This window comes from Saccopteryx bilineata, chromosome 4 (assembly GCF_036850765.1).
Source record: "Saccopteryx bilineata isolate mSacBil1 chromosome 4, mSacBil1_pri_phased_curated, whole genome shotgun sequence".
Taxonomy (NCBI): domain Eukaryota; kingdom Metazoa; phylum Chordata; class Mammalia; order Chiroptera; family Emballonuridae; genus Saccopteryx; species Saccopteryx bilineata.
Genome location: NC_089493.1, coordinates 59,505,547 through 59,517,694, shown reverse-complemented (window position 1 = coordinate 59,517,694; position 12,148 = coordinate 59,505,547). Strand labels below are relative to the sequence as shown.

Here is a 12,148-nt window from a genome sequence, read left to right as displayed (position 1 = left end):
ACTCATGACCTCACTGAGCAAGCTACTAGAATTTTCTTTAGTTGATACAGAAAATAGAGATTAAAAAAAAAAATCTTACCTTTTGTTGTGTTGTAGGACCGAGTGACTTAGGTGGAAAAGTACAAGGTATTCTTCCATGATGGATATGATATGGTAATAACAGACTGGGATCTAATGGAACCCAGGGAACTGAGAGGCTGGAAGGTACACCAGGAGGGCTGCAATGTGTTTTATGTAAGTTGTATGCTGTTCTAGTAACTTTTACATCAGAGGTCTTGTAGATCAGGAGGGAAGAGTCTTCTGCTGCATGAGACAACAGGTAGGAACCCTCCTGCAAGCTAAATCCACACAGCGAAACTCAACTCAACGTGCCAATTTCAACAGCATTTTCTTAATCATGGTTTATGAGTATAATCAAAAACAATATAGGAATGGACTACCATCTCTAAAAATACTTTTAAGACAAATGAGATTTAAGAAGTCTTTTAAACTATTTTTATGTCTTCTAGGCAACTAACTTTAATTCTTATCCCAAAGTTCAGGATATAAAATTATTATTATTACTTATTTTTTAAGCGAGTGTGTGTGTGAGAGAGAGAAGGGAGATGAGAAGCATCAACTTGTTGTGTCACTTTAGTTGCTCAACTGCTTCTTATTTGTGCCTTGATTGGGGGGCTCAAGGTGAGCCAGCAACCTTGGGCTCAAGCCAGCAACCTGGGATCAAGTCTATGATCCCACACTCAAGCCAGATGAGCCTGTGCTTAAGCCGGCAAGCCTGGGGTTTCAAACCTGGGACCTCAGTGTTTGTAGGTCAATGCTCTATCCACTGCACCACCACCAGTCAGGCAATTATTTTCTTTTTACATTCATATCAACCAATTTGTAGGTTTTCAATAATGTAATGGTAAACAAACAGTCTAATTCTCTAGTCCATAGATAACATACACTTATACTGAAAAATACTTCATGAATGTACATTCATATTGGGTTTTTTTTAAGTGAGAGGAGGGGAGATAGACAGACTCCCGTATGCACCCTAACCGGGATCCACCTAGTAACCCCCTTCAGGGGCTGATGCTCTGCCCATCTGGGGTCAGGCTCCAAACAGAGTTATTTTTAGCAACTGAGGCAGAGGCTCCATAGAGCCATCCTCAGTGCCTGGGGCCAATGCGCTTGAACCAAATTGAGCCACTGGCTACAAGAGGGGAAAGGGAAAGGGGAGGGGGGAAGCAGATGGTAATTTCTCTTGAGTGCCCTAACCGAACCCAGGAGGTCTGCATGCTGGTCTGACGCTTTATCCACTGAGCAGACAGGCCAGAGCCTTTCGTATCATTCTTATACAAAACAATTTAATTCATTTAATCAATATTACATGTACTTTGTATCTATTTAGTAATAGGTGAATAGATACAAAAACGAATGTGAGGTATTCACTGCACTGAGTAGTTTAAAAAGTAGCAGAAACAGGCAATGGAACAATCACAATGCAATATGAGGTGCTACAAAAATAACAGTGACAACAGCTGATAGGTAGTAAATGTTTATCAGGAATTAACTAATGTACTGCTTATACCCATTTTATTATAAATCCTCTATAACAAACCTTCATGGCATAATATTAATTATTACCTGCATATTTAAGATAAACAGAAATTAGAGATGGTAAGCAATATACCCCAAGTTTTGAGTGCAAGGCTTGGATATAAAATCACAGTCGAACTCCACAGGCCATACCCTTAATCATGACCCTCACTGTCACAATACTCAGTTCTGTCAAATATCAATATACATTTTCCCTTTTCCCTTAGAAAACTTTAAGAATTCAGTGTATCAACATAAAAAGCTAAAAGAATATGATTAACATTCTGTGCTTTCTTAGATTTTATACTGTAGCTCACAGGTACTAAGGAGAACATCAGTTCTTTCCCACAATATATCACTAAAAATAAGAATTAATCATACTTTGGTTATATAAATCTGCTGATAAACTTAGTAAGTTACATTTTCTTTTTTTTACAGAGACAGAGAGAGTCAGAGAGAGGGAGATAGGGACAGACAGGAACGGAGAGAGATGAGAAGCATCAATCATCAGTTTTTCGTTGCGACACCTTAGTTGTTCATTGATTGCTTTCTCATATGTGCTTTGACCGTGGGCCTCCAGCAGACTGAGTAACCCCTTGCTGGAGCCAGCGACCTTGTGTCCAAGCTGGTGAGCTTTTGCTCAAACCAGATGAGCCCGTGCTCAAGCTGGTGACCTCAGGGTCTCGAACCTGGGTCCTCCGCATCCCAGTCCGACATTCTATCCACTGCGCCACCGCCTGGTCAGGCAAGTTACATTTTCATTAATGTGTTAAACTGAATAGTAATAGGTATGGACAAAGGAGGTATAGAAAATTGTTCCTACCCTCTGGAGAATTTCTTTCCCAAATGATCATTTTCATATTTCCATATAAGGAAATAAATAATAGTTGACTTGGTAGTAGAAATAAGTAACATTTTCAAGACTGACTTTTCATCAATGAAAATCATAAAGCTTAAAACTAACTTCACTAAAAATAAAGGTAGCTTTAGTTTATAGACGAAATCCATAAAAAACAAGGACGCTCCAAAGAAGAGTCTCCTAAAAGTTCCACAAGAGGGCAATGCACATGGTGAATTAATGGCTTCCCCAAGACAGTGATGTCCTAAACCCTACAATCTGTAAATATGTTACATTGCATGGCAAAGGGGAATTAAAATGGAATTAAGGTTCTTTATCAGCTGATCTTAGTAAGGTTTTCCTGGATTATCTGAGTGCGCCCACTGTAATCATAAGAGTCCTTCCATGTAGAAAAGGGAGGCAGAAGAAAGAGACTCAGAAGGTGATGTGACTGTGGAAAAGGCCAGAGTGATATGATCTGAGGAGTACTCAACTCGCCTTTGAAACTTTGAGGTTGGAGGAATGCAGGTGGTCGCCAGAATATACAAAAGTCAAGGAAAGAGACCACACTAGAGCCTTACAAAAAAGAATGTTGCCCTCCTGAAGCCTTAATTTTAGCCCAGGGTGACCTGTTGGACTTCTGTCTCATAGAACTGTGACATAATAAATCTGTGTTGTTCTACAACATGAATTTTGGGATAATTTGTTACAGCTGCAGTAGAAAACTAATACACAAAGTAAGATATTGATAATAAAATTTCAGAAAGCATTTGGAAAATTTCAAGTATAAGCATTGTGCTTTATATAAAGAACAGAATATATAAAACAAAAATCCTGCCTCAGAATCACAGAATCTCAGAACTAAAAAGTTTCTAGGAAATTACTAAACTCAACCCATCATTTTATAAAGAAACGTTTATCTAGTTGCATAATAAGTAGGGTAGTTGGAACTTTGAGATATTTGACAGGCTCTTAAATTGTTTTTTAGTTTATCTTTTGGTAAGGGATAACAGAATAAACACAAAAGTTCAGATGACAAGTTCACATATTAAGGTCAATAAATGATCAGGTGGAGTCCATATTCTAAGATTTGTCATGAACCTAATGACTTTTTTTTTCCTGTAATTTTCTTAAGTGAGAAGTGGGGAGGCAGAGAGACAGACTCCCAGATGTGCCCGACCTGGATCCACCTGGCAAGCTCAGTAGGGGCAATGCTCTGCCCATCTGGTGTGTTGTTCTGTTGCAACTGGAACTTTTTTTTTTAGTGCCTGAGGCAAGACCATGGTGCCATCCCCAGTGCCCAGGACAACTTGCTCCAGTGGAGCCTTGGCTGCAGGATGGGAAGAGAGAGATAGAGAGAAGGGAGAGGGGGAAGGGTGGAGAAGCAGATAGTCACTTCTCCTGTGTGCCCTGACCGGGAATTGAACCAGGAGCATCCACACTCCTGACTGATGCTCTACCACTGAACCAACCAGCCAGGGCTAATGACTTCTGATTACTAGCTCTATGTTGCATTCCTAATCTCCAGAACTGTTAATGTTACTTTTAATGGCTTTGCAAATGTGATATGGATGCAGTGTGACAATGGAAGCAGAAATTTGAGTGATGCACTTTGAAGATGAAAGAAGGCAGCACAAGTCAAGGGATTCAGTAGCCATTAGAACCTGAAAACGAAGGCAAGGAAATGACTATCCTCTCAGTCTCCAGAGGAAACAGCCCTGCTGACATGAGTTTCACTAATCCCCTGAATAATGATTTCAGATCTCTGACCTGCAGAACTATAAGAGAATAAATTTGTGTTGTTTTAAGCCACTAAATCTGTGATAATCTGTTATAATGGCATCAGGAAACCAATACAATAAGCCTTATAGAAAAATGTAAATGATACTGTCTTTTTAGTTATATTTTCACAATTTCAACTTTGACACGAAAGAATAAATCTTACATTTCTAAGATATACTGTATCTATTTCTAACAGCAGATAGACAAAGTTTCTATGAATTTTTTTTTTCTTCACTAAGACAGAGAGTCAGAGAGAGGGACAGACAGGGACAGACAGACAGGAACGGAAAGATGAGAAGCATCAATCATTAGTTTTTTGTTGCGCGCTGCAACACCTTAGTTGTTCATTGATTGCTTTCTCATATGTGCCTTAACCACGGGCCTTCAGCAGACCGAATAATCCCTTGCTTGAGCCAGCGACCTTGGGTACAAGCTAGTGAGCTTTTGCTCAAACCAGATGAGCCCACGCTCAAGCTGGCGACCTCGAGGTCTTGAACCTGGGTCCTCTGCATCCCAGTTTGATGCTCTATCCACTGTGCCACTGCCTGGTTGGTCTCTATGAATTTTCATCCAAAAAATTCAGACATATAAATTAAATGGTCCAAAAATTACTTACCTACTTACTTTCTTAAGAATGTGATGAAGGATATTAAATAAACTTGAAATCCTATAAAACAGAAGAAAGTCATGTAAAATTAAACATGAACAACAAAAAACCTTACTCAACAATTACAGCTCTTCAGGAAGAGAAATGCCCTCAATAACAAAGAAAATAGCTGACATAGAGCAAAAAACAGAATACCAAAATGCATTTCTAATTTGACTAAATATTTACTTATTTTTTGCCATTCATGAATTTTCTTCAAAATCATCAAGAATTGGCTTGTGTGAGATCAGTTTTAAAAAGATCCCTATTTTACAGGCAAATTATAAACTTTTAAAAATGTTCAGAAGTCTTTAGCAGAACTAATCTGCATAAGAACTTGCCTTTAGGAAATGGTCATGAATTAGCTCCCAAGTAAATTGAGAGGTATTTTAAATTGAGAGAAATTGACTGCCAGAGAAACCACTGACTGGAGACAGGATAAAGACAAATAAAATATAAGGTGTTTCTTTAATATCGCTTCTAAACCTAAACTCATTGCCTTTATTATTTTAAAATGGCTTTCACTGGGAGAGGTGGGTGATAAATAACATACACAAAAACTACATATGTAAACATATAACATATAAAAAAGCTTCACGTACGTAGAGAAAAAGTTACCACTTGAAAGAAGCAATCCTTATAATAGAATTGGTCATTTATAATTACAAGCAAAGATGTGAAGTCTGAATCTGGAACCCTTAAAAATCTGCATCAAGCCTCAAGGCTGGAACCAGGCAAGCAACGTAAATCAGGACAACTTCTCACCCTCAGTGGTAAACCAAATCTATTCTCCACCAGGGCTGTCTCTCCAGCTCAGCTGTGTGCTGGGGCAAGTCAGAGTCCCAGTTTCCTCACACAGAGAACAGAGATAATACTACTACCAGTATTTCCTAAGAGTGTGAGAAGCAAATTACATATTCATAAGTTATTTCCTTTGCATTTATTGTTCTGAGTATAATAAATCCATTTCAGTCTAATGTACAGAAACGCTTGGTAGAAATTAGAATGTCTAACTGAGTGTATATAATCCTGAGAGGTAAGAGTCTGTGACTGTCCTTTCCCTTCCCATCCCTGAAAGGGAGTAGGATGTACTGTCCTGGGCACCTCCAAGATGATGGGCTACTTTCTCGCTCAAGCCTCCTTCGTCTTAAGCAGAAGGAGTGCTGCCACTGGCACTGTACTTAATTTGAAGATGGGGTGATTGATACGGAATAATATCACCAACTGGGTCAGGAGAAGCCTCAATATATAAAAGGATTAAAAGACTTGAAAATAAAGGATTTAAACTTAACCAGTATTTAGAAATAAAGAAAAATTAATGATCATAGTCACAAGTTTTTAAATTCCAACGACAAAGTAAACATTCTTACTTGAGTGCTGTCAGTTTTTCTTTTAATTCTTCTGAGGTAATTTCTTCCAGCAGGAAAAGCTTTGAAGTAAACGCATCAATATGACCTAAAATAAAATACCAAACTTAGAAACAGTTGCAGTATTTAAAAAAACAAAACAAACAAGTTACCTAGTCTCTTTAAACATGTTTTTATAAAACTATAATTACTGTAAGGGAACTTTACATCCATACATCCAAAAGAGGAGTGTTATGTATTAAGTCTAAAAAATGTGCTTAATGTAAAAAATGGTAACATGGCCATACAAAAAAAAAAAAAAAAAAAAAATTATTTCTAAGCCCACAATTTAATAAAAACAACTTAAAATATTGGTGTTAATTGTTATGGAAATTAAATTTCGGGGCCCCAGCTGGCTGGCTCAGTGGATGGAGCATCAGCCTGGCATGCCAGTGTCCTAGGTTCATTCCCCAGCGGTCAAGCACACAAAAGACCATCTGCTTCTCTCCTCCTCAGCCCCCTTCTCTCTCTTCTCTTCTCACAGCCAGTGGCTCGACTGGTTCAAGAGTAGGCCCAGGGCACTGAAGAGAGCTTGACTGGTCTTAACGTCTGCCTCAGGCACTGAGGGTAGCTTGATTGGTCCGAGCATCAGCCCCCAACAGGGGTTGCCAGGTGGATCTTGGTCAGAACACGTGCTCTGAATTTCGGGGGTGCTTTCCCTTCCTCCTCATCTTCCCCCACAGGTGTGCAACTCCTAAACTCTAAGGGTCCCCATGAGACTTACAACCTGGGAAGCAATGGGCAGGGGCAGCTCATTCAGGCTACTGCCCTGAACCTGTCTCGAAAGCCCTCTTTTCTATGACTTCCCAGAGAGCCAAAGCATCCCCGCTTAGGCTCAACTTTTTCATATAATATTTCCAGAGAGCCGAAGCAGCCTCACTAGGCTCTCTTGTTGTTTCTTCTATCTTAAGTCCTTCCTTGTTTCACTGTCTTCAGGATTAATAAACATACTCTCAAAAAGAAAAAAAGTTGAATTTTTATGGAGAGTAAATTTTTAGAGAAATTCATACCTGTTACTACTATTAAAGTAAACAGAAAAAATCAAATCTTGTTTGGACATGCTCTAGACATCTCTAAAACATACTTGGTTCTTAGGATAAAAAAGTAGATTATAAAACATAAGTTTAATTATTCACAATAACTAATATATAGAAAAAAACCTAAGTGTCCATTATCAGATGACTAAAGAAGATATGGTGTATATACACAATAGAATATTATTCAGTCATGAGGAAAAGGAAATTCTACTTATGACAACAAGGTAGACCCTTTGGCATTTAGCTCAGTGAAATAAGTCAGACAAAGATAAAAATTGTACGGTGTCACTTATACAGGAAATCTAAAAAGAGTCAAACTCATAGAAATAGAGTAGAAAAGTGGTTCCCAGTGATGGGGAAACAGCGAGAGGTTGGTAAAAAGGTACAACTTTGAGCTATAAGATAAATAAGGCCTGAGGATCTACTGTATAAATGATGATTACAGTTGATAATACTGTATTATATAATTAAAATTTGACAGAGTAGAATTTAAATGTTCTTTTCAAAGACTATAAATTTGTGAGGTGAATGTTAATTAACTATACAGGAGAAATCCTTTCACAATGTATACATATATCAAATCATCACGACGTATACTTTAAATATCTTACTATTTTATTTGTCAATTACACCTCACTAAAGCTGGAAAAAAAGGCTTATTCTTAAATTACTTTTTTTTTAGATATTATTTATTCACTTTTAGAGAGAGAGAGAGAGAGAGAGAGAGAAAGGGGGAGGAGCAGGAAGCATCAACTCCCATATGTGCCTTGACCAGGAAAGTCCCAAGTTTCAAATCAGCGACCTCAGCATTCCAGGTCTACGCTTTATCCACTGCGCCACCGCAGGTCAGGCTAAATTTAATTTCTTTCTTTTTTCTTTTGAGACAGAGAAACAGAGAGAGGTACAGATAGGGACAGACAGACAGGAAGGGAGAGAGATGAAAAACATCAATTCTTTGTTGCAGCTCAGTCGTTCAGTGATTACTTTCTCATATGTGCCTTGACCTGGGGGCTACAGCAGAGCAAGTGACCCCTTGCTCAAGCCAGCAACCTTGGGCTCAAGCCAGCAACCATGGGGTCATGTCTATGATCCCAAACACAAGCCAGCAACCCTTGCTCAAGTTGGGAAAACCACACTCAAGCCGGATGAGCCTGAGCTCAAGCCGGTGACCTCAGGATTTTGAACCTAGGTCCTCTGTGTCCCAGTCTGACGCTCTATCCACTATGCCATTGCATGATCAGGCTAGATATGCCTTTGAAGAGACTAACAGTTTTTACCTTTTAAAAAATATTAATTAATTAAAAATGTCTTATAGCATACATGAAATATAGTCAGTCAAAAATAATGATAGAGAATTCCATACTAAGTGCTCTGAGGGCCTACTCTTTCTCCTACACTCCTTCCTGTTGCAACATTTTCTTAAATTAAAATAGCAATATCATAAATTAATAAACCTCAAAACCCACAGATAGTTTAAAAATAGCATTTCAAAATATATTGACCCATGCACAAAATCCCAGAGAAAATACAACTATAAAACAATACAATGTAAATTTCTCACAAAACAGTTGTTAAATAAACCAAATACATCATCCCATTACATTAAAATAAATGGCTTCCAAGTGGGTAGGATTGCTGAGGATAAACAGCACATAGGACAATGATTACTCAGAACTTAAAAAAATTTTTTTCTGTTGATTGAGAGAGAAGTGTAGGAAGTGGGGGGGAGAGAGAGGAGATAGAAAGGGTGGGGAGATAGTAGCAGAAGTATCAATTCACTGTTCCACTTAGTTGCTTCATTTAGCTGTGTACTCATTGATTGCTTCTCGTAAGTGAACTGGAAAGGGAACAAACCCATGACCTCAGTGTGCTAGGATAACACTTTATCTACTAAGCCACAAGGCCAGGGCACTTAGATTTTTAAGAATACTTTAGGCCCTGGCTGGTTGGCTCAGTGGTAGAGCATCGGCCCGGCCTGAGGAAGTCCTGGGTTCGATACCTGGCCAGGGCACACAGGAGAAGCACTCATCTGCTTCTTCACCCTTTCCCCTCTCCTTTTTCTCTATCTCTCTCTTCCCCTCCCACAGCCAAGGCTCCATGGGAGCAAAGTTGGCCCGGGTGCTGAGACAGCTCCATGGCCTCCGCCTCAGGTGCTAGAACGGCTCTGGTTGCAACAGAGCAACACTCCAGATCGGCAGAGCATCGCCCCCTAGTGGGCTTGCTGGGTTTACCCCGGTAGGGCACATGCAGGAGTCTGTCTCTGTCTCTGTTTCTCACTTCAGAAAAATACAAAAAAGAAAAAAGAAAAAAAAAAAAGAATGCTTTAGATGGCCTGACCAGGTAGTAGTGCAGTGGACAGAGCGTCAGACTGGGACGTGGAAAACCCAGATTTGAAACTCTGAGGCCATCAGTTTGAGCACAGGTTGCTGGCTTGAGCATGTGATCATAAACATGATCCCACAATTGCTAGTTTGAGCCCAAAGGTTGCTGCCTTGAAACCCAAAGTTGCTGGCTTGAGCAAGGGGTCACTCGCTCTGCTGGAGACCCCAGGTCAAGGGGACAGCAATTACTGAACAACTAAGGAGCTGCAATGAAGAATTGATGCTTCTAATCTCTCTCCCTTCCTGTCTGTCCCTATTTGTCCCTCTCTCTGCCCCTCTCTCTCTTTCAAAAAAAAGGAAAAAAAGACTTTAGATGAAGTAAACCATATAGATGATGACAGTTGTATGTTAAATTATACATGAAAAATAACCCCTTTGAATTGTTATTTGCAGATGAAATGATATTGTATATAGATAACCATAAAGATTCCACCAAAAACTACTAGAATAAATTATTAATAGAAAAGCAACAGGATATAAAATCAATGTTCAAAAATCAGTTGCATTTTTAGTTATTAATAAATGTTCAGAAAGGGAAACTAAGAAACTAAGTTATAATAGCAATAATAAAAAAGAAAAGGTACCCAAGAATAAATTTAACCAAGGAGGTAAAACACCTGTACTTGCAAAAGTATAAGGCACTGAAGAAAGAAACTGAAGAGGATATAAATAAGTGAAGGCATATACCATGTTCATGGACAGGAAGAATTAACATCATTAAAATGTCTATACTGCCTGACTGGGCAGTAGCGCAGTGGATAGAGCATCAGACTGGGATGCGGAAGACCCAGGTTCAAGAACTCGAGGTTACCAGCTTGAGCACGGGCTCATCTGATTTGAGCAAAGCTCACCAGCTTGGACCCAAGGTCGCTGGCTCAAGCAAGGGTTACTCGGTCTGCTGTAGCCCCATGGTCAAAGCACATATGAGAAAGCAATCAATGAACAACTAAGGTGTCACAATGAAGAACTGATGACTGATGCTTCTCATCTCTCTGTGTACCTGTCTCTGTCCCTATCTCTGACTCTCTCTCTGTTTCTGTAAAAAAAAAAAAAAAAAAGTCTATACTGGCCCTGGCCAGTTGGCTCAGTGGTAGAGCGTTGGCCCGGCGTGTGGAAGTCCTGGGTTCAATTACTGGCCAGGGCACACAGGAGAAGCACCCATCTGCTTCTCCACCCTTCCCCCTCTCCTTTCTCTCTGTCTCTCTCTTCCCCTCCCACAGCCAAGGTTCCACTGGAGTAAAGTTGACCCAGTCGCTGAGGACAGCTCCATGGCCTCCACCTCAGGCCTTAGAATGGCTCTGGCCACAACGGAGCAACACCCCAGATGGGCAGAGCATTGCCCCCTGGTGGGCATGCTGGGTGGATCCCGATCAGGCACATGCAAGAGTCTGCCTGACTGCCTCCCTGTGTCTAACTTCGGGGGAAAAAAAATGTCTATACTACCCAAAGCAATCTGTAGATTCAATGTAATTCCTATTAAAATAGTAATGATATTTTTCATAGAACTAGAACAAATCATCCTAAAATTTATATGGAACCACAGAAGACTCAAAATAACCTCAGCAATCTTAAATGAGAAATACAACAAGTTGCAGGTATCACACTACCTGATATCAGACTATAATAAAAACCCACAGTAATCAAAACAGCATGGTACTGGTGTAACAACAGACATACAGATGACTAGAACAGAATAGAGAGCTCAGAAATAAACCCTATTTAAAAATAAATAGTTTTAGTCAATTAGCCTTTATAGTCAATTAATATTTGACAAAGAAGGCAAGAACATATAACGGGGTAAATCAAGCCTATTCAATAAATGGTGTTGGGAAAATTGGACAGATATGTGCAAAGAAACTAGACCACTTTCTTACACTATGCACAATAAAAAACTCAAAATGAATTAAAGACTTCAATGTATGACTCAAAACCACAAAACTCCTAGAAGAAAGCATAGACAATAAAATCTTAAAACATTTCTTATTCAAGCAGTATACAACAATCAACCAATGAATGCATAAATAAGTGGAACAATAAAATGATGTTTCTCTCTCTCTCTAATATCAATTAAAAAATAGCAAGTTTTTATTTGTTCCTTTTTTAAAGTGATATGGATAGCAACTGCCTTAAAGTGTGTGCATATGTGGGGAAGTATATTGATTAAGGGGGGCGGTGATGGCAGGATCTGGATGGCAACTCCTTCACTGAAGACTGCTGGGAATGTTTTGTGGCAAGAAGTCTTTTGGAGGAACACTGAAACCATGGTCACTGGCTGGAAACTACTACAGAATGGTAGTATGTTAAGAAGGGGGAAGTGTGGGTTACAGTACCTCCAAGCAGTGCACTTAGCCACTTCCTTTTTGGGGTAAGCAGAGAGAATCAATCAATTAAAAAAATTCGGAGTAAGCTTTTTTTGATTAAGCAAGAAAAATACTCATAACATATATACCAGGAGTTAAGCACTATGAGAATGCAAA

At 39.3% G+C, this 12,148-nt stretch overlaps 1 protein-coding gene across 3 annotated transcripts in view; it reads right to left on the bottom strand.

Annotated features, from left to right (window-relative positions):
• ICE2 (interactor of little elongation complex ELL subunit 2) overlaps positions 1–12,148 on the bottom strand; it is a 70,927-nt gene that overhangs the window by 7,718 nt on the left and 51,061 nt on the right. For all 3 annotated transcript variants that reach the window (XM_066274876.1, XM_066274875.1, XM_066274877.1), the window contains 3 exons: positions 6,218–6,302; positions 4,818–4,868; positions 80–338 (listed from right to left, as the gene is read on the bottom strand). In XM_066274876.1, coding sequence (XP_066130973.1) covers positions 80–338; positions 4,818–4,868; positions 6,218–6,302 — 395 coding nt within the window. The remainder of the gene's footprint in view (positions 1–79; positions 339–4,817; positions 4,869–6,217; positions 6,303–12,148) is intronic.